We start from the raw sequence: 22,944 nt of genomic DNA, 5'->3' as shown, positions 1-22,944 counted from the left end.
AACTCCCTGCACAATGCAGGAATTCACAACTATCTGCCCACCCACAGTGGCCCCAATTTCATGCCCAAGTGATCCCTCTACCAAAAATCTCCAGAATCCAGCCTGGCCTGAGGAAATTCACCTACCATCCCACAGTGGCAATCATCTACCATCCCTAGGTATGCAAGGAAGGGCCAAAAGAGACAAACACAGGCACATCCCTTCCTGCCCACCCACTCCCAATCTACCTAAGTTCATAAGATCAGCATTTCTGTCTGCTGAATCATACTGTTGGTCCATCATGGTCAGTACTGTCTACTCAGGCTGTCAGCAGCTCTCCAGAGTCTTGGGCTGAGTTCTTTTAAATTACCTCCTCCCTTGTCCTTTCACTGCAGATGCCAGGAATGAAACTCGGGACCTTCTGCATGCAAAGCAAAGGTTCTTCCACTGAGCCCTGCCCCCTCCCCCCTCCCAAGTCTTCTGGCCCTGGAGGGCAAGAAGCCCACCGTCCCTTGAAATCCGTCCCTTGAAATTGTGGTCCATGGACATCTGGAGGGCCGCAGTGACTACCCCTGGTCTAAGCTTTGGCCAGTCAGCCGAAAAAGCCTTGGTTTAGGTTAGAAGTTACCTTTTTTAATAAAAGGTACCTTTTTTAATAAAGGTAACTTCTAACCTAAACCAAGGCTTTTTCAGCTGACTGGCCAAAGCTTAGACCAAGGGTAGTCAAACTGCGGCCCTCCAGATGTCCATGGACTACAATTCCCAGAAGCCCCCTGCCAGCGAATGCTGGCAGGGGCTTCTGGGAATTGTAGTCCATGGACATCTGGAGGGCCGCAGTTTGACTACCCCTGCTCTATATACATACAATTGTGACCGGACACCCTGACGAAATGCTGAAGGTTCCGAAGCCTCCTATTGGTGGAATATCCTCCACTCAGGGCCAATTGTTGCTCTTGCTCAGGATTCTGCTCCCTCCTTCCCTTCAGGCCTGCTGTGGAGGAAGCCTCTAAAACAGGGGTAGTCAAACTGTAGGCTTCGGAACCTTCAGCGAATGCTGGCAGGGGCTCATGGGAATTGGAGTCCACGGACATCTGGAGGGCCGCAGTTTGACTACCCCTGCTCTATATACATACAATTGTGACCGGACACCCTGACGAAATGCTGAAGGTTCCGAAGCCTCCTATTGGTGGAATATCCTCCACTCAGGGCCAATTGTTGCTCTTGCTCAGGATTCTGCTCCCTCCTTCCCTTCAGGCCTGCTGTGGAGGAAGCCTCTAAAACAGGGGTAGTCAAACTGTAGGCTTCGGAACCTTCAGCGAATGCTGGCAGGGGCTCATGGGAATTGGAGTCCACGGACATCTGGAGGGTCACAGTTTGACCACCCCTGGCTTAGCCGATCAGCTGATGATCATCCCAAACCCGACGTGCTCTTAATAAAGCTCTTTATTCATGGAGTAAAATACTTACTGTTCATTCACGACAAAAATGCAGTTGTCTTGTGATGGCTGCCCGGTGACGGGGTGCTTGCAGGTCACTTTCCGTTCATTATGGCTGGAGGAGACAAAACAGAGAGGAGACGCATAAGCGCACCGTTCTTTTCAACGCGCAACTGCAAAATCCAGAGGCGGCAAGCGGGTAGATTCATCACGGAAACCTTAAATGGCACACACGTGCCTCCTCTCACAGGGACCCAGGCACGGCGGCTAAGGATACTTGAGACAGGGCATTTTAAACTCAAGTGCCCAGCAATCTTTTTGAGCTTCGCATGGAACGTTTGAGCCGAACATTCCCTGTCTACCCATATTAAGCCATGTCAGAAGTTTGTGTTGTTTTTTTAAAAGAGGTTGCAACTCATATTTTAACCCGTAGTTGGCACTTTGCACTGGAGTGCAAACCCCGGATTGTGGGAGGAGATGCAAAGGGAACCGTCGATAAAACGGAAGCCATCTGCTTTGGCATCTACAAATCAAGTTTTGCATATTTATCCATTCCTCGCTTCTCCTGAAGAAAGGAGAGGTTACAGTTAAAATGCACAGTAATAAAGCACCAGTACACAGGACAATGATAGAGCCTCTTGTGGCGCAGAGTGGTAAGGCAGCAGACATGCAGTCTGAAAGCTCTGCCCATGAGGATGGGAGTTCGATCCCAGCAGCCGGCTCAAGGTTGACTCAGCCTTCCATCCTTCCGAGGTTGGTAAAATGAGGACCCAGCTTGCTGGGGGGTGAACGGTAATGACTGGGGAAGGCACTGGCAAACCACCCCGTATTGAGTCTGCCATGAAAACGCTGGAGGGCGTCACCCCAAGGGTCAGACATGACTCGGTGCTTGCACAGGGGATACCTTTACCTTTACACAGGACAATAATGAAGCACTGCAAATCATGTACAGGGAGTACCAGAATTCCCACCATGGACTCGTTTGCAAAAAGAATTAACTTCCAGCCTTCGAAAACATTCATTTATCCTGTATAATGGGGCCTTTTAAACCTTGTGGGCCTTCCTGACCCAGGAAAGAGGGTCATTCTATAGACAGAAGGTACTGAGAAAGTCCACATCAGGACAGAAGCTACCTTAGCCTGCCTGAAATGGCAGCATCATAAACAAGCCTTGGTCAAAAGAGAGGAATTCCTACACAGGAGCATACCAAGAAAGGCTGTCCTGTAGACAAGGACCTAGGCCATGTTCCCCAACAATATATCCCCTAAATCAGGGATCCTCAGTCTGGAGCCCATGGGTGCAATGGCACCCCTTCAAAACTTTTCTAGGCACCCAGCAAGTGTTTTTAGAAGGCGGGTAGGACCAGATGAGGTCTTGCTCTAGCACATGGGTGGCCAAACTGTGTCTCTCCAGATGTCCATGGACTAAAATCACCATCACTCCTGATCAGTGTGCTATTTGTAGTCCCCGGATATCTGGAGAGCAACAGTTTGGCCAACTCAGGTCTAGCAGGACTTCTGATTAGCCATTGGAGACCTGATAGGCTGTGGAGATTGGTTCTGCATACTCTAACTCCCTGACATGTTGTAGATGGATTTGCCTCCTGTGGCAGCCATTTTGTGGTTGACTCCACCTCCTGCAGCAGCCATTTTGCCCACCGCTCAGAATTCCAAAGGTGCATGAAGGCTCAGAAGGGTTCAGGACCCCGTCCTATACAGTCTAGGGAGCCAAAACCAGCTTGTTCTCACACATCCCGCCCCCACATCATCACAGAAGACAAAAGCTTTAGTAATACAGTGTTTAGTATAACAACGATTCAATTATTCAACACATAAACGATTCAAATTTGTAAATGGCTAAATTCAGACAAAACCATGGCGAAGTTCAGACATAGCAACAAAACCATGGGTATTTCTCTAAAATTATTTCCTTCAGATTCAAGGTGGATTGTCCCCTGATGTGTGATCTACAAACCATCCCCTCCTTCCATGCAAACGAGGATTCGAAACCAGGATTAAACCTGAGTTTGGAATTCTGGTTTGGAGGAGGAAAGCAAACCATAGTTTGCATAGAAGACATAATGTCCAAACTGAGGTCTCCTGTGAACATGAAGGATTTCGGTACTATGGGGGGAGGGGGGCAACATTCAGAGAAACTCCAGCCCACAGCTCATTTGCATAAAAGAAACCTGCTTCTAAAAATTAGTAGGGTCCCCTTTATAACACTCAGCACACCTTTTCACCACCGTTCATTTCAATACTTCTAGCCCGCCCTTCTGTTTGACAGATCTGTAAGATGGCAGAGAGACTAGACTTGGGGAAAAAAACACCCAACTTCGCCAAGAAGTAAAGATAATTCCTAAAGTTTCTGAAAAATTGAATAGTATTCAAGCAGATAGAACTAACTTTTCTGCCATACTGTTCAGTATTATAGTCATTAAAAGAAAAGAAAAAAAAAAGGGGGGGAACCTACTTTCGATATGCAGTTCACCTTGAAACCCCGCAAGAGTCTTGGCTTCAGCGAGCTAATCCCAGCAATTCCCCTGTTGGTATTTTTGTTAACATTCTTAGATCTTAATCACTTTGCAATTTCACACAGCCCTGCTCTAATCATAAGCCCCCGTTCCAACACGAAACACTTCTAGCAAAGCGTTAGTAGCTTTGTTCCTTCACAGGCAGTGTGATAACCACCCATGTTGGCCAAAGAACTGAAAATCCACTCTCTCCGCCCCCCCCCACACACACCTAAAATCTCTTTATTATGCAGAAAGTTATACATGCTGAGTTGAATTAAAAAATGGAAATGAATCAGCCCCGACACTAATCTTGACTAACAAGCATCATTTGCACTGTTTACGCGGTCCGTAAAGGAGAGATTAATTTCTATTTTGGGTTCTTTTGAGGGTGCCTGCTTCTCTGGGAGAATCATAGACTTGGAAGGGATCTCCAAGGCCATCTAGTCCAACCCCCTGCAGAATGCAGTAAATTCACAGTGACCCAAATTCCATGCCCAGATGATTCCCCTCCCTTCACTTCTCTGGGGCTGCTCCAGATTAAGGTCCATGGGGGAAAGCTGGGAGGAGGTCTCCAGTATGGGGGGGGGGGGGAAAGCCTCTTTCCCTGGGGATGATGGGAGAACTCTACCATAACTCGTGGTGGGGATAGAGCAGAAATCGGGGAGGAGCGTCCAGTAATAAATAATTCCTCTTTACAGGAGATGGAAAAACTGTACATGGTATGAATATTTCAACGGGCAGGAGCATACAGGTATAGAGATTGAGAGCGGCAGCCCCTAATCCGGAGAGCCAGGTTTGATTCCCCGTTCCTCCACATGCAGAAAAAGGAGGAGGGTTGTTTTTTTCACTACCGATGGAATTTCAAAGTGGCTTACAATTGCCTTCCCTTCCTCTCTCCACAAAAGACACCCTGTGAGGTAGGTGGAGCAGAGAGAGAGAGCCCTGACAAAACTGCTCTGTGAGAACAGCTCTAACAGATCTGTGACTAGGTCACCCAGCTGGCTGCATGTGGTGGAGTAGAAGCCTCCGCTACTAACCACGATGCCAAGGTGGCTGGTTGTAGCCACTGCAGCCAGCTGGGTGACCTTGGGCTAGTCACAGATATGTTAGAGCTGTTCTCACACAGCAGTTCTGTCAGAGTTCTCTTGTTCTCAACTTTTTTACTGTTTAGAAACCCCTGAAACATTCTTAAGGCTTCGAGAAACCCCGGAAATGGCGCAATCATGCAGAATATGGTTGGGAAACACAGGTTTGTACACGCCCACCCAGGGCCCCTCCTCTTCCCACACCACAGGCCCATCGTTAGCCATGGGTATTTTTTTTTACACGATCATACATGGTTATATCCCCCAATGAATGTTTAACAACTTTCAAAAATGATTATTTTTGAGGCTGTCAAGAAACCCCAGGATTTCATAAGCCCCTGGTTGAGAAAGCCTGGGCCAGAGTAAGTCCTGTTAGAGTTGTTCTCACAGAGCAGTTCTATCAGAGCTCTCTAAGCCTCACCTACCTCACAGTTCTGGGGAGAGGAAGAGGAGGCAATAGGAAGCCACTTTGACTTGAGACTCTTTAGCAGGGGTAGTCAAACTGCGGCCCTCCAGATGTCCATGGACTACAATTCCCAGGAGCCCCCTGCCAGCGAATGCTGGCAGGGGGCTCCTGGGAATTGTAGTCCATGGACATCTGGAGGGCCGCAGTTTGACTACCCCTGCTCTTTAGGGTAGTGAAAAGCAGGGTATAAAACCAACTTTCCTTTTTCATCCTACATCTGCACAACGCTTCCTCGCAACCAAAACTTGAGCCCATAATTTTTCATGTCCGGCCTTCACAAGACGGAGAAAAAGGGGATCCGTTGTCCCGTCTCCTGCTTACTGGAGAAATCAATATCCACACAGAGCCCCCTTTATGCCAGTCCGTGCCGTTAATCGGAGCCTTCGCTGACCCACAAAGAACCTGACTGTAGGGCGGCAGAAGAAACCACTTGCAAAAGCTCTCGCTGCTATTCCTTCTTAGAGCCGAGAGCAGTTCCACGTAGACTGCGCCTCACAACTCCGATTCTGGCTTTTGTGCTGCTCCTCCAGGTAGATTTACATCTCATCCGAGGTGGGAGAGCCCTAAGAGACCCAAACCCCATACCTGAAAAAGCGTCCTTCCCGAAAATTACTTTTAAAACAATCTTCTTTGGCGACTTGCTTTTCGGTTTGCCGAAATGCATGACGACTCCTTCCTACACCGCACGATTGATACTTCTAAAAGGGTTCTCATGCAGATTAATTCAGCTGCTCGGCCCAGAATTTAAACCCAGGGTCTCTTGTTCTAGCTGGCCGGTGAAGGTTTATTTGCATGCTTCTAGATGCTTTTTTTTTTAATTATACAAACGCTGTTGATGTTTCCGCAGCCTTTCTGCCTAAGCAGTTTCCCATCAGCTTACCTGCCGCTCTGCATCCTCGACCTATTGTTTAACGCACGGAATTAAAAAAAAAAATAGAGCTTCAGAGGTAAACGAACGCAGGTGGTGCATTTTAATATTTCCCGTGATCAAAATTCAAACCGTGCGCTGGATACTCCAACTTTAAAGCACTCAGTGTGCGGATGTTTCAAGCAGAAGGTGCGCCCGCGCAAATGTGCCAACGTGCACAGCCAAAGCCCAAAAGACCCCCGAGATGTTTCATCGGCATGCAAGGCCATTCCTCCGCCAACTCAGGATGTCAGCGGTACAGTTCCGTCTTGCACAGTGGGACGTGAAGCCTTCAAAAGTGGGCACAGCTGGCGGAGACGTGTCTCCACCAGAAAGAAAGCGACAGCTCCTATCAGAAATCCTCTTACCGGCAGGCTCTTAAGGTGCAAAGCCACCGGCTCAATATTGCAGTTTACCAAGAGATATGGGAGTCAAGGTTCTTTGTGGGAACGTGAGCATAATAGCCACTGCGCGTGGGGGTGGCAGGTGACAGTGGAGGAGCGAGAGGGTTGTGAGTGTCCTGCACAGTGCAGGGGGTTGGACTAGATGACCCAGGAGGTCCCTTCCAGCTCTATGATTCGAGAAGTCTGAATGGAGTCCTTTGGACATTTTCTCTCATACATCACACCTCACATGGGGATCCTCTTGAGCAGGGGTAGTCAACCTGTGGTCCTCCAGATGTCCATGGACTACAATTCCCATGAGCCCTTGCCAGCATTTGCTGGCAGGGGCTCATGGGAATTGTAGTCCACGGACATCTGGAGGACCACAGGTTGACTACCCCTGCTCGAGAGGAAGGCCTGGAGGAGACCAACCAGGAGAGGGAGCCGAACAGCGCTCTATATGTCCCACAGAAGTGTATGGGAAGTATCCACTTGCATGGGGAGGGCAGAATCAGGTGGGTAGCTGGGTTGGTCTGAAGTAGCAGAACAAAATTTGAGTCCAATGGGACCTTTAAGACCAAGAAAGTTTTATTCAAGGTGTAAGCTTTCATGTGCAGGCACAGTTCCTCAGGCAATGGAACAGGGATCATAAGAGTACAGATCTGAGGAGAGAGTAAATTAGTAGTAAATTACTAATACATATGATGCTAATTTACTACTAATTTACTCTCTCCTCATATATGTACTCTTATGATCCCTGTTCCATTGTCTGAGAACGTGGGCCTGCTCACAAAAGCTCTATGAATAAAGCTTTATTGGTCTTAAAGGTCCCACTGGATTCAAAATGAGGACAGGTCTATCAGTGCCTACTAGTTGCGACAAGTGAAGGGGAACCTCCTCATTCAGAGGCAGTAAACCTCTGCATATCAGTGCTAGGAGTCAATAGCATTGGAAGACCTCGACCTCTAGGCCTCATTGCTGGCCCGCCAGCGTAATGGGTTGGCCAGGGTGTGAGACAGGATGCTGGACCAAATGGGTCCCTGATCTGACCCAGCAGGACTCTTCTGTTCTTACAGAAGCAAAAGGTTGCATATGGGAGATTCTTTTGGCTTCTGTGCCCTGTTGCTGGCCCTCCAGTATAACCAGCTGGCCATTGTCTGAGACAGGAAGGACCAGATGGGACCCCTGGCCTGACCCAGCAGGACTCTAAGAAAGCAAAAGGCCACATGTGGAATATGTTTCAAGGACCACAGCTACTGAGAAAGATGCTTCTACATCGCTCTACTATGTTACTTCAAAGAGTTAGACCTCTCCCCACACTTAATGATGTTTGTGTTTCCAAAGTCAATCTTTGGTGAGAAAACAGCAATCCCAAATCATTTCTCCTGCAATATTTGCTGTTAGGGATGCACATTCTTCACTGACTTAGCTGTTAAATCCAAAACCACATCAGCAGCTCACTGCTTTTCCAGCGACGCTGAAAGTCAGGGCTCTCTTCCACCACGACTGCATTAGGAATCTGAAACCCAGAATCTGAGTAGACAGAAGTGGAGCCAGCACACAAAACGTCTCCATTCCTCAATAAGCAAGTCAGCAAGATGTCTTCTTCGTTCTCCTCTGCCTTAACCCCGACGTTTTGCTGAGGTTCCCCTAGCAAGCGAATTAAAAAGCTGCCCGAATACGAGGAAAAGAAAACAAAAGCAAAAATCTTAACTGTGCTGCTGGCAAGGATGTGGCCTACGCCGGTACAAGCAGTATGGGTAAGCCTCATCACATGCTGGAATATAAGAACTTTCCCCATCACATGTCTGAAGATATGAACTTTTCCCCCAATTAATCTACTTTTTAACAAAGGTGAAAGCTTTCTGCAGAAAGGTTTTTTTCTTTTCTTTTTTACCGGGGACACAGATGACTATCGGGTCGTACAATTAGAATACTTAACTAGGAAGGTAACAAAGGGAATGTTCTAACAAACACCAAAGTAATTGAATTCTCGCACAAAGGTACTCATTTTGGCTGTTAAGAATCCGGGTTTGAAATCCACGTTAATCATCTCTTCTGCTCCTACACGATTTTATGTGCACGATCACGATAATAGTTTCTCAATTTGCGGGAGGGAACTAAGGAACCTAATCTCGGGGAGGGGGCGTGCCACTTGATCTAGGCTGGCTTCATTTCTGCCTTCAACGGACCAGTTTTCCGAGGCTGAAAACATAAATCAGGCTTTCTCAACCAGGATTTCTCGATGGCCTTGGAAAGGTTTCCCGAATGGGTGGGAGTTAATTAATTTTAAATATATATTTTTAAATTTGTTAAACATTTATTGGGTGATAGGACCGTATATGGTCATGTCGACCCGCCTCCCCCTCCCAAAATGGCCACCGGAGGGGATGGGAAGGGGAAGGGGAAGGGCTCCTGGTGGGATTCCCAACCATATTTTGCACAATTGTGCTACTTCTGGGGTTTCTCAGCCTGAAGAATGTTCCAGGGGTTTTTCACCAGTAGAAAAATTGAGAAAGACCAACGAAGCTTTCTTCGAGTTATACGCTTTTGTCTGTGGAGGACATTTCATCAGACAATGAAATGGAAATTGCCAGACCAGATATATAAGGGGAAAAAAACAGTCATGACCCACACCCTTAGGGTAGCAAAAAAGCGGGGTATAAAAACCTCCTCTTCTTAAACTTTCACAGTTAGAGTAGTTCAGCAGTGGAATAGGCTGCCTAAGGAGGTGGTGAGCTCCCCCTCACTGGCAGTCTTCAAGCAAAGGTTGGATACACACTTTTCTTGGATGCTTTAGGATGCTTTGGGCTGATCCTGCGTTGAGCAGGGGGTTGGACTAGATGGCCTGTATGGCCCCTTCCAACTCTATGATTCTATGATTCTGTTCTATTCTAAACACCTTGCAGGGGAGGGCAAAGCTGAGCATGGAAAACCTGGCAGCTGCCTATCTCCAGGCTAGCACAGAGAGAATTCTGAATATCCCAGAAAACAGTCATGAATGATCTTGCAAGTATCCGTATGTTTAACTTTTTATAACTATGTAGGCTTTGATGTCACCAGCACTTCATGAATTACTGTCTGAAACATCTTACCTCAGCTATATCGGAATCAAGCATCCCTCATTCCCCTTATAGAAGTAACCTCCTGGGAGATTCTCGTGGGTTTAAAGATTAGGGGAGATTTTAAAACCCCCCTAAAATATTCCCTCTTTCTTACAGATGGCCAAACTCACTGTATATTTCAAGATGCAGAATGCGTGATGGCAGAGACCAGAAAGGAAAAGGATGTTACCGCAGCCTCACAGTTCATAAACTATTAGACCAGGGGAAGAACACTGATTTTTAGATTAACAGGCCTCACGTTTTTAATCAAGGCTAATTAGAAAGCTTAGCGGCAAGGAGACAAAGCTGCCCATGTCCCAAATGCCAAATTTCTTTTCCTGAAAATGAAATCCCCTACAAGCCCAAAACACAAATGCAAACAAAACAAAACCCTAAAACAAAACAGGATGGTAGGAAGGGGGACACAGAGAAAGAAGCAAACTCCTTTTCTGGACTTCTTAGCAGGTTTTTAAGCAATGCTGAATTTTAGCATATTTTTAAAAAATCTGATTTTCATGTCAGGTCATGTAAGGAGGTCCTAGTCTGACGAAGAGTGCTTGCACTCGAAAGCTCACACCTGGTCTTAAAGGGGCTACTGGACTCTGATTTTATTGTGCTGATTTTCACGAGACGTCATGAAAACAGCTGCTTTTGGATTCTCACGGGGAAATGGTTTAATAATGACCATACGGAAGTCGCCATCTCCCACCCTGCCTGCACCTCCAGAAACAGCCAATCCTGGTTAACGTGGAAGGCAGAAGAGACAGAAAGCCGGGACTCCAGAAAGAGAATAACTGAGTGTGACAGAACTGACAATATGCATAGAGGCCCCCCCTAATGCTTAATGACCTGTGAAAGATACAAGACAAACCCATTCCAGCAGACATTTCTGATTTCCGCCTCCCCAAACAAAATAGCTTTCAGTAAACGTCGGGAAAGTGGGTCTGGCAACAGCTCTGAACGCAATGTCTAAGGATGCAGGCTGTTGTGTGTGCTCCTCAAAACACATATAATTTCATAGAATCATAGAGTTGGAAGGGACCTCATGGGTCATCTAGTCCAACCCCTGCACTCTGCAGGACACTCACAACCCTCTTGCTCATCCACTGAAACCTGCCACCCCCTTGAGCCTTCACAGAATCAGCCACTCTGTCAGATGGCTATCTAGCCTCTGTTTAAAAATCTCCAAAGGTGGAGAACCCACCACCTCCCGAGGAAGCCTGTTCCACTGAGGAACCGCTCTGACTGTCAGGAACTTCTTCCGGATGTTTAGACAGAATTTCTTTTCAATTAATTTCATCCCATTGGTTCTGGTCTGACCCTCTGGGGCAAGAGAGAACAACTCTGCTCCATCCTCTACATGGCATCCTTTTAAATACTTGAAGATGGTTGTCAGATCCCCTCTCACTCATCTCCTCTCCAGGCTAAACAGACCAAGCTCCCCCAGCCTTTCTTCATACATCTTGGTCTCCAAACCCCTCACCATCTTTGTTGTCGTCCTCTGGACACGTTCCATTTTGTCTACATCCTTCTTCAACTGGGGTGCCCAAAACTGAACACAGGACTCCAAGTGAGGCCAAACCAGAGCAGAGTACAGCGTTACCATCAACTCCCGTTTGATACAGCCCAAAATCCCATTTGCCTTTCGTTCACTGGCTTAAACTGTTAAAGTTGCCAAAACTTTAGTTTGGAACAGCTGGTGACCCAAAACTTTGGAACAACACTGCCCGTCCCAGGGACTGAAAATGAAGATCAACAAAGTGACGGAGAAGACACCCTGCTGGTTAGCCTGTTTTCCATTCTGCAGAGTGAGAAACCATCCCTTGACATAGGAGCCAGTTTTGCAGCTGTCCCGTTCTGACCAGTGAAGTTTCTGTATTCCTCAAATGTTTCCAGGCTTTTAACAAGATGCCACCTTAACATCTCATCATCCCCCCCGCCTCAGAAATGACCAAAGCGTTTATCATCTCAACACATTTTAACAAAGTCAGCTTAAGTGGCGAATGAGATGCCACCCAAAGGCTCAGGGTAGGAATTTAAATAACAAAACAAAAAAAACCCGGTATAACCAATATTTCATTAAATATAATAAAAGCAGATATGAAACTAAAGAGACTATTTCTGGGGTTGATTTTTCAAAGAAGAACAACAAGAAGAGGAACAAGCAGATGAAGAAATGCACGTTTACACAGGAACGCAAAACAGTGGGACATGCCAAAGAAGGTCAGTTTAGGAGTGCGACATTAGTTCAGGCTTTCTCAACCTGGGTTTTGTGAAACCCTGGGGTTTCTTCACGACCCTGGAAGGGTTTCCTGAATGGGTGGGAGCTAATTAATTTGTTATATATATATATATATATATATATATATATATATATATATATATATATATATATATATATATATATTTTGTTATATATAATTTGTTATATATATATATATATATATTTAAATTATTAAATGTTTATTGGGTGACATGACCACATATGGTCATGTCGACCCACCCACCCCTCGCAAAACGACCAATATGGGGCCCAGAGGAAGGCGGAGGGGCCCCAGGTGGGCGTGTCCACAGCTCTGCTTCCCAATCATATTCTGCATGATTGCACCACTTCTGGGATTTCTTGAAGCCTGAAGAATGTTTTAGGGGTTTCACAATGCTAAAAAAAAATTGAGAAAGGCTGGAATAAGGCATAGTTCCGTCACACATACTAAAATAGCAACAAACGGTGTTCTAAGTAGTGTTAAACTTGAGAAAGTTGTATGGCCTCCACTCATACGAAATTCTCCATTGGATTGGTTCCATTCAGCAAACACCTATATAAACAACCTCGTATTTTCCCAAAGTAATGGGAAAATAACCCTTAACACAATGGGACACAGGACTACTTGTTGCTTCAACGTAACTGCCGGCTTGCAAGGATCAAGTAAACCAATTTCGAGAAGATGGTCATACAGTACAGAGTTCTTGTGTATGTGCGAAAATGCAGCTATCCTCAAAGCACGGGAGGGAGGCCTTGACAGATTCTTCTGAGTACGTTTTTAAATATATAATAACCCTTTCACAAAATGTCTGCGCAGAAGAAACAAAATCCATCTACATCAACAAGCAAGTCACGGGCCGGAGATGCTTCGGAAATAGGGCGGTGGAGGAGGAGGAAAAAATCCTTTTAGAAGTCTCCGTCTTCGAATATGTCAGTGGGGTTTGCCTCTCAACGGGATCCCATGATGTACTGAAAGAATATTTGACAGCATCGCAGCCCCAGAGGACTTTATAGAAGCACATTGGTACACTGTTTATCAGGGATTTTCCCTCCCTTGCCTAAAGACCTTTGAAAACAAGCGGTACAAATTAACACTGAAACATTTATGGTTCGGTTTAAAGCCTTCCAAAGAAGATGTGACTTTCATAATGTGAACACCTAGATTTTCTACGGAGGGACTAACCGCAAGCACACCCTTTCTGTCCAGTTGACCAGCTTCAATTAATGCAACTATTCTAATCTGTGAAACACCATTTCATACTTTCTCAACCAGGGTTTTGAGAAACCCTGGGGTTTCTTGATGGCCCTGGAAGGGTGTGAGTTAATTTCTTATATATTTTTAAACATTTCTTAAACGTTTATCTAGTGATATGAGCATATATGACCATGTCAACCCACTGTCAGAATTCCCAGGTTTTCTGCCATGATTTAATTCTGTTTCAATAATTTGATTCTGTTGCCTGCTAAGGTGCTGCTTTGACCTGTCTTGCCCTGGTGTAACACAGGTGCTTTGGTCTGACACCCCAAGGTGGTTTCCTGCTGCTATGTTTTATGAGTGCTTATCTTCACATTCCTCTTCCTCCCTTTTGTTAGTATCCCATAGACCCCAGACCTGCTGTCCCAAACGGCCCAATGGTTATCTCTCTGTTTTGACTCCTTTGAACTGTGCCTGGTTCAAATTCCCATGGGATGGAGGAACAAACCCCTACATTGCTTGCTCTATGCTTTGTATCTCAGACCTGACTACGCCTTCGTTGTAAATGTTTTCATTTTTCTTAAATAAAGAAACTTTCATTCTAAGAGGTTGTCGTTGTTGTTATGTGCGAAGTCGTGTCCGACCCATCGCGACCCCCTGGACAATGATCCTCCAGGCCTTCCTGTCCTCTACCATTCCCCGGAGTCCATTTAAGTTTGCACCTACTCTAAGAGGTTACTTATTTAGAAATCAAAGTTATCACACCCACCCAACCCACCCAAAATGGCCACTGAGGGGCCTGGAGGGGGTGAGAAGGGGAGAGGCCCCGGGTGGGCATATACACACCTATGCTTCCCAACCATATTCCACATGATTGCATCACTTCTGGGGTTTCTCAAAGCCATTTCTCAATAGTAAACAAGTTGACAAAGGCTGCAGCATTTGGTCTGCTGGAATCATGGAGATTCTAAACACCTACTCGATGGTACATGGGAAACGTAAGCTTTTAAGTTAATGCACCTATGTATTCTACCTGGTGTGTGCGCGCGCATGGGTAGAACTGGATTGAGAACATGGGATAGGGCCTCCGAAAGCCGTCGGTTAGTTTCTTTTTGTTTTTCTTTGTGGACACATGTCTCGCATGGTCACCAACCCTTGAATAATTTCACGTCCCAACTGATTCTGTGGAGGAAGCCAAGGGATAATAATTGTTCCAAGCATGGACATATGGCTCCGGCGCAAATCAACTCACTCACTCGCCACTCAGATCTACCCACGCAGAAAGCGACAAAAGGCAGCTGTTTAGTGATGGCTAAAACCACCACCGCACAGGTCAGGATGGGGGAAAGAGAGTGAAAATGCAGATCGAGATGCTAAAACTGGCAAAGAGAGTTCTAACTATGATTTATGGCAGAAACACCCTTGCAGAAGATAGATTCAAGGAGGCAGCCGTGTTGGTCTGAAATAGCAGAAAAAATTTGGAGCCCCATGGCGTCTTAAGACCAGGCTTTCTCAACCAGGGTTTCTAGAACCCTGGGGTTTCTTGACAACCCTGGAAGGGTTTCCGGAATGGGTGGGCATATATATATCCTTGGGAATATATATAAAAATTCGTTAAACATTTATTGAGTGATAGGACCATATATGGTCATGTCGACCGGCCTCCCCCTCCCAAAATGGCCAACGGAGGGGATGTGAAGGGGAAAGGTCCGGGGGGGGGGGCTTCCAAACCATATTCTGCCCGATCGTGCCACTTCTGGGGTTTCTCGAAGCCTAAAGAATGTTTCTGGGATTTTTCAACGGTAGAAAAATTGAGAAAGGCTGTCTAAGATCAACAACGTCTTTTTCGAGCTGTAAGCTTTTGTCTGCCCAGTACATTATGTCAGACTATGAAATGGAAATGACCAGGCCAGATAAATAGGGAGAAAATCAGTCATGAATTAGTACACAGGATAATGAAGATGTTTATCGTATATACAGGCCTTACAGGAATAGCAAACTAAGTTCATAAGATCATCTTTTGTTTGAGTTGAAACCCTTTCAGAAGGGTTGAGAGGCAAGCCTCCGCTCTGAAAGCAAATATACAATTCATCCTTTAAATCGGGAAAGTGATTTTCTCCATTTGTTCCGAGTTTCTCAATGGTGCTGTAGGCCAGTGGTCCCCAACCCCCGGTCTGAGGACCGGGACCGGTCTGTAGATCAGTTGGTACCGGGCCACGGCTCCTCTTCGTTCTCCTCCATGGCTGCTGCACCGGGGGCTGCCCTGCCACTCCACCACCAGCTCACCTTTGGTGCTCTCCAGCAGCCGCCATGGCTGGGGCTCCCCCTCGGCATGCTAGCAGCGCCCCCCAGTTGACGGCGGGAAGTCAGGGGCGCTGGCGGGAAAACAAGTGGAGCAGGGGCTCAGGCGGCAGCAACGTCCCTCGGCAAAAGACTACCCCCCCCCCGGGCCTCAGTTAAATTGTCAAGCGTTGACCAATCCCCGGTGATAAAAAGGTTCGGGACCACTGCTGTAGGCGACCGTGACAGAAAGTTTATCCATACGTTCTTCCCAAGTGTTTCTAAAGTTCTGAGAGATGTTGAAGCATTTTATTGACCTTTTCCACAATGCCCTTGTGCCACTAATAGCGGAAAGCATAGCTTGTTTTCAGGTTTCATAATGCGCTGCTTTCAATCTCAATAAGCGCATACTCTTCCGTCCCTCTTTCACGAGCTATGTAGATGACCTGCTGTCTCCCAAAATATTCTAGTGGAACACGTGAAATTGTTTTATTCTCTGAGACAATAGGTCTACCAAGGTCAGTCTTGTCTGCTCTGACGGGGGCAGCTCTCCAGGGTCGCTGACAGAGATAACTCATTTCAGCCGCTACAGCGGAAAAGCGCTAACCGTTTTAACAATTAAACTAAGTTTTAATCCAGGGGCATCTTTAAGGCCCAGCCGATCAACATGCACACGAAAGCTTGTACCTTAAATCAGCCATTTTCGACTTTTTTTTTTTTTACCATTGAAAACAATCCCTGAAACATTCTTAAGGCTTCAAGAAACCCCAGAAGCGGGGTGAAAGTACAGAACATGGTCCGGAAGCATAGCTGTGTACTTATTGATTGATTTACTCAGGTATTTATTTACCGCTCCCCTCGGTTCCTCGAGACGCTTCCTTGAGACGTGGTGTGTTCTCCTTCTTTGGATGTTTTTAAGAAGAGGCTAGATAGCCATCTGACAGAAATGCTGCTTTTATGAACTTAGGCAGATTGGGAGTGGGCGTGCAGGAAGGGATGTGCCAGTGTTTGTCTCTTGTGGCCCTTCCTTGCATACCCAGGGAATTCTTGATCGCCACTGTGGGATGGTAGGTGAATTTCCTCCAGCCCAGGATGGGTTCTGGAGATTTTTAGTGGAGGGATCACTGGGATGGACAGGTAGCTGTGACTGTCCTGCATAGTGCAGAGGATTGGACTAGACGACCCTGGAGGTCCCTTTCAACTCTATGGTTCTAAAACTTGGGATGAATCAGGCAGACCACATCTCAGGTGGAAGTGATGATGCCACCTGTTCACCAGTAGAATCTCAACCCACCCAGTAGTCCAAGCCTGTCAGTGATGTTGTCCATTTGGCCCCTGGCTGTGGTATCTTCACAAGGTTGTTCACTGACAAAATCATAGAATCATAGAGTTGGAAGGGGCCATACAGGCCATCTAGTCCAACCCCCTGCTCAACGCAGGATCGACCCTTTCAATTTTATCTACATCCTTCTTGAAGCGAGGCCTCCAGAACTGCACACAGTACTCCAGGTGTGGTCTGACCAGTGCCGTATACAATGGGACTATGACATCTTGTGATTTTGATGTGATGCCCCTGTAGATACAGTCCAAAATGGCATTCATCTTTTTTACCACTGCATCACACTGCCTGCTCATGTTTAGTTTACAATCCACAAGTACCCCAAGGTCTCGTTCACACACAGTGTTACCTAGAAGCGTATCCCCCATCCAGTAGGCATGCTTTTCATTTTTCTGACCCAGATGCAGAACTTTACACTTATCTTTATTAAATTGCATCTTGTTCTCATTTGCCCATTTTTCCATTGTGTTCAGATCTCGTTGAACTCTGTCTCTATCTTCCAGAGTATTTGCCAGTCCTCCCAATTTGGTGTCATCTGCAAACTTGATGAGTAGTCCCTCCACCCTCTTATCTGTTTCAATTTAGAGGCCAGGCTGAAAGCAGATCTGGGGGACCAGAGGGGGCAAAACCATCTGCTTGTCCGATTGTTATGCACAGATTCGACTGAACTTGCCTATGAATGTCAGCAAGATCCTTGGGAGTCTAAGAGTCGCCACTTTACACTCCTGAGTCTACTTGCCCGAGTGTTTAAAACAGTGCCAGGAGAAAAATATTGGAGCCATCGGTGAGTATCTTTAATGCTCTCTGTAGACCTACGAAGGAGGCAATTATGACATTTTTGCTTTAATTCTTTAAAAAACGTTAGCACGGACTCATCCACTCCAAATAATCAGCAATGTTAGTCACAGGTCACATTTTCTCAGCCTAGCTGAAAATGTTGCACTGTTTTATTCATTTATGAGAAAGGAGTGAAATTAATTTTTTAAATGTAGTACTTTGGTGTGGGGGAAGAGAGGGGAGGAAGCTCAGATATTTGTTGGACCAAGAGACACACAGGGGAAACTTCTCTAGCACATGCACTAGCTCTCTTGTACTCATTTGGGAATGTCTACATGGGCCGTTTTGGATGGGTAGTGGAAAGTCCCATCAGGTTGCAGCTCACTTATGTTGACCCCGTAGGGGCTGCCTTTCTCGACTTTTTTACCGTTGAGAAATCCCTGAAATATTCTCCAGGCTTCGAGAAACCCCAGAAGTGGCGCAATCATGCAGAATGTGGTTTGGAAGCAGAGCTATGGACACGCCCACCCCTTCCCAGGCCCATTGCTGGCCATTTTGGGAGAAGGGGGGCAGATGAACGTGACCAAATATGACCATATCATCTGATAAATATTTAACACATTAAAAAAACTGCATAAAAATTAGTGAACTCCCCACCCATTCAGGAAACCCTTCTTGGGCCATCAAGAAACCCCAGGTTTTCACAAATCCTTGGTTGAGAAAGCCTGCCATAGGGCCTTCATGACAATCAGAATAGGCTGAGCCATCCAGGTCAAGGTGTTTTTGACCAAAGAAGCCAAAGTCTGGCACCTGCACATGGAAAAGTCTCTTTGTGGCGTCTCGTCATTTTCTGAGCAACCGTTCCAACCCATCCAAATATGAGTCTCTTACCCAGATACGTTCAGTGCCTCTCCCAGATTTGGAACTCATTTCTTCCTTGGGAGGAAAAGCATCTTGGGAAAAGACTAGATGTTTTGATCTGGCCAAGCTTTTAGAGTGCAGGTTTAATTTCACATTAGGACAGGGAAATCGTTTAACCTGAACATTTAGAACTTAATTTCTCGGCCTTATAAATATTTGAGTTACAACCCTTTTTACTCCCACCCCACGATGAGCGGCAAATTGCATCTGTTCTATATATTTCAGGCTCCACCCTGTCTACCTGTGGCTTTCCTTTGCCGTTATTTCACGCAGCACGTTCTGGTCAGGAAATTAATTTACCAACTCGGGCTGTGTTGAGGTTTTTTTTTTGCTCCTGAAAACGGAGAATTCCAGATGGCCACCTGATATGAAATGATGGTGTATACATAACCTCTTTTCTCAAGTCGGAGCGCCTGCTGGCCTCGGTCCAAGAAGCACAATGCAAAAATTTTTTTGCCTTCCTTCTATTCATATCCTGCGCACTGAGACACAAACCGTCTCCCAAAGTGGCTTGCGGCAATTAAAATTCAGCACACAACGCTGCCGGCGGACACTGTACATAAATGGATGGGAGACGGGCCCTGCCCTCCAGCGTACAAATTAAAGTGAAGACACACAAGGAGAAGGGGATTGGAGAGGAAAGGTTGGAGGATGGTAATTGGTTCGACAGGCCGGGGCGATGAATTGGTGGCAGGCATCGCACTGGCGACGGGGGACCGAGATCTTCCCTTACTAATGCTCTCAGTGGCAGAGGTGGTGCGGCTACTCAGACGCTCTTGGTTCTCCGGCTGGATTCTGAGGACAGTGCGTCCTTCCCTTCAGCACGACAGTCAGAGGAGAGGAACAGCGGCAGATGGAGCAGAATGCTCCGTGGCAAGGAAAGGGGAGACAGGGAGCCAAGCCATCCCTGCACCCAACTGGGCTTTTAACATTCCCGCACAAAGCATCTTCGCTCCCATTTCTGTGCCTGAGCCCCAGCGGCGCAGCTATTGTGCCGGGGCTCCGCACGACGCCTCAGTCAATTCCAAAGGCTTTCTGGAACGCTATGTTTTCGTCAGTTTATTGGGCTCTGCTTTGTGCACATCACCTATGCATAGAAGCCACATGATGCAGGCATTGCTAAATTAAGAGACTCGCGATAAAGCAGTGAATCACCTGTAAGGCAAGGACGGTTGTGTCGTTACCCTGACGTATAATTAAAAACTCCGGAAAGGTTGTGTGACAAAAGGCCATTTGCACATAAGAATGTCAAGAAGAGCCATGCTTTGGGCCAGACCAAAGGTTCATCTAGTTCAGCGTTCTGTTGGCTGAGTGGCCAACCGGCTACTCCTAGGAAGGCCACAAATGGGAAGGCCAAGGATGGCATCGTGCTGCCTGTAGCCCCCCAACAACTGATTTACTCCAGGGTTGGAGGGTGTCCCAAGTAGTCCAAGAACCACCGAATAAGGACGAGCAATGATGTCACATGTGAAGATTTCAGGGTTTGCTGGCTTCTTGTCTTTTGATTTAAAATCTCAATGGGATTTTTTTTTTCAAAGCAGGATCCAAATGAATATGACCAGGGAAGTGAGGTTCATCTGGGGTAGCGTTTGCTTGTTTGAGAAACTAACTGGGATACTTGCGAGAAAAGTGAAGCGCCAGTGAAGAAGCAATCAAATGAACATAGGACGAGGCATTTTTAATGCTGGCATAAATGTGGCATGTTCCATCTATGAAACCACAAGGATATCGTCTGTGATGGTATCTGCATACTCGATCAGCCCCAGACATAGGTGAAAATCTCCCCCCTCCACCCCAAGCCCCATTAAAAATATTTTTATTGATATTTGTATTGCTCTTAAATTACTACAAAGGTATACTAGATGTCATTTTTTAACTGAAAAGAGCTGTTGTTTTAATACCCCACTTTTCACTGCCCGAAGGAGTCCCACACTGGCTTACAAACACCGTTCCCTTCCTCTCCCCACAACAGATGCACTGTGAAGTAGGTGGGGCTGAGAGAGCTCTAACAGAACTGCTCTGAGAACAGCTCTAACGGGACTGTATCTAGCCCAAGGCCACCCAGCTGGCTGCATGTGGAGGAAGAGTGGGGAATCAAACCCGGCTTGCCAGATTAGAAATCAGCGCTCTTAACCACTACTGCATGCTGGCAATGTTAAATCACATATAAATATGATAAAACAGACTGAGTGTGCCAACCCGCAGTCTTTGCGGGTGGGGAGGATCAAAGCAAAGTATGGTTTTATTTATTTATAATTAGACATAATCATGGGATTGGCCCTCTTGGCCCAGCCATCTCAGGGTGGCATACATCATGTTAAAATAACATAGAACAAGGAGTTAAAACACCATAAAATGGACAGTACAACCACCCCTGCATCCTTGCCAGGAGTATAGATATTACAAGGGAGAGTGTTGGGGGAGTGAGATTCTTAGATGTTGCTGGCACCCTGGCCTCAACCAGGAAGTTCCGACAGGGCCCTTGGTCTCCAAACCCCTCACCATCTTTGTTGCCCTCCTCTGGACACGTTCCGGTTTGTCTACATCCCTCTTCGTCTGTGTTTTTTCTCAAGATCTGTCATCTCTGCAGAACTTCATGTATATACTAACTCTCGAGCAGGGATTCCCAACCAGGGTTATGGGGAGCCCCAGGGGTTCCACGAGAGCTCGCCAGGGCTTCCGCGGCCTTTCCCAGAAATTTGGATGGCTTACATCACTACACGTAACCGGAGTCCCCTTCCCCTGTTGTTCTAGGGGCCTAGTCTCTTTCTCCATGATTGAAATGGTAAAGGATTGAGTGACTGACTGGCTGGTTCCCACATCTTATGTCCCTGCCTACATCTCTGAAGGGGCATGCCACCACTACCGGGGTTCCTCAAAGCCTGAAACTATCCCAGGAGTTCCTCCACGTTCTAGCACAGGTCCTGCGAACGCTGGCAGGGGCTCCTGGGAATTGTAGTCCATGGACATCTGGAGGGCCGCAGTTTGGCTACCCCTGGTCTAGCAGTTGAAAAAGGTTGACCTAGACTCTCATCTTGCTACGACCCACAGACTTCTGCTCAAGGCTCATCCTGCTGTTTTACTTCTCTACAAAACACTCTGGCGCAATTGTTTCCCTCTCACATGTTCAGCCACACTGTCTGCAGTAAACAACTGTACAGAGACAGCATTAGTCTGCACAAAATGTTGCGAGTGAGTCTATCTATGCATGCTCCCAGTGCACAAGTTCAAGGACTAGAGCAGGGGTAGTCAAACTGCGGCCCTCCAGATGTCCATGGACCACAATTCCCAGGAGCCCCCTGCCAGCGTTTGCTGGCAGGGGGCTCCTGGGAATTGTAGTCCATGGACATCTGGAGGACCACAGTTTGACTACCCCTGGACTAGAGCTTCAGTGAGAAAATCAAGGGAAAGATCCAGCCCGCATGGATTTGCAATGGGATAGCCTAGGTGCTTCCGTTTCTTGCGTAGCTATGTAGGGCCTCCCCTTACCCTCCCCGGATTCCACGTAACAAGTAACAAAAGCTGGAAGGTGTACTAAAGAAATGAAAATAAAGGTAATGCGATAAGATTTATTGCAAGTTGGCTAAGCACTGATGCACCGATTATTACAGAAAGATCACTACAGCAACAAGACACTGTTCATTTTTATAGAAGCTTTCAATTGAAACTTTGCCATAAAGCTTTCCCATAAAAATACAACCTCGATAGAGCTCTTGGGGCTGGTTCAGAGCAGTTTCAAGACCCTTGAAGACGCCATGTGAAATCCAACATCATATCTAATTCTAAACATGGCTGTAGTTATGGACTGTTAAATATATGGATTAAGGCCATGCACAGCGGAGGGGGATCTGTCAAAGAGTTCTGGCACTGTTTGTTTGGGATGGGAAGGAACACTAGTAGACACAGGTTCCCTCGGAGACTCAATACTGCCTGTGCTCAGCCCTCATTATCCATGGGGGGGGGTCCTAGGAGGTGAGCAATGGGTACTGGTGTTGCTTGGTACCAGATGCTGGGGGAGAAAAGTGCAAAGAAGGCAGCAGTGGTGCTGCTTTCTCCTTCTACAGACCCTGCCAGGGACAGAAGGAGGCAAGGGGCACTGCCAAGAGGACACAGATGTATTTCTGTAGCTTCTCCTTTCTTCCCATGCCCACACAAGCAAGAAGGTGATGCTTTGGGCTGATCCTGCATTGAGCAGGGGGTTGGACTAGATGGCCTGTATGGCCCCTTCCAACTCTGTGATTCTATGATTCTAACCAGTTTCTTGGTTGTTCTCATCTGTTGCTTCAGATTTTCA

The 22,944-nt window shown here is 46.7% G+C and overlaps 1 protein-coding gene across 20 annotated transcripts in view; it reads right to left on the bottom strand.

Annotated features, from left to right (window-relative positions):
- Positions 1 to 22,944, bottom strand: part of PLEKHA5 (pleckstrin homology domain containing A5) — a 249,250-nt gene that overhangs the window by 96,688 nt on the left and 129,618 nt on the right. For all 20 annotated transcript variants that reach the window (XR_013231427.1, XR_013231428.1, XM_077340136.1 and 17 more), the window contains one exon: positions 1,447 to 1,530. Coding sequence is in view for 17 of the 20 variants with exons in the window: in XM_077340136.1 (XP_077196251.1) it covers positions 1,447 to 1,530 (84 nt within the window). In the remaining 3 variants the exon portion in view is untranslated. The remainder of the gene's footprint in view (positions 1 to 1,446; positions 1,531 to 22,944) is intronic.

Source organism: Paroedura picta, chromosome 5 (assembly GCF_049243985.1).
Source record: "Paroedura picta isolate Pp20150507F chromosome 5, Ppicta_v3.0, whole genome shotgun sequence".
Classification (NCBI taxonomy): Eukaryota; Metazoa; Chordata; class Lepidosauria; order Squamata; family Gekkonidae; genus Paroedura; species Paroedura picta.
Note: the sequence above shows the minus strand (reverse complement) of the source record. Positions and strands in the feature narration are given on the sequence as shown.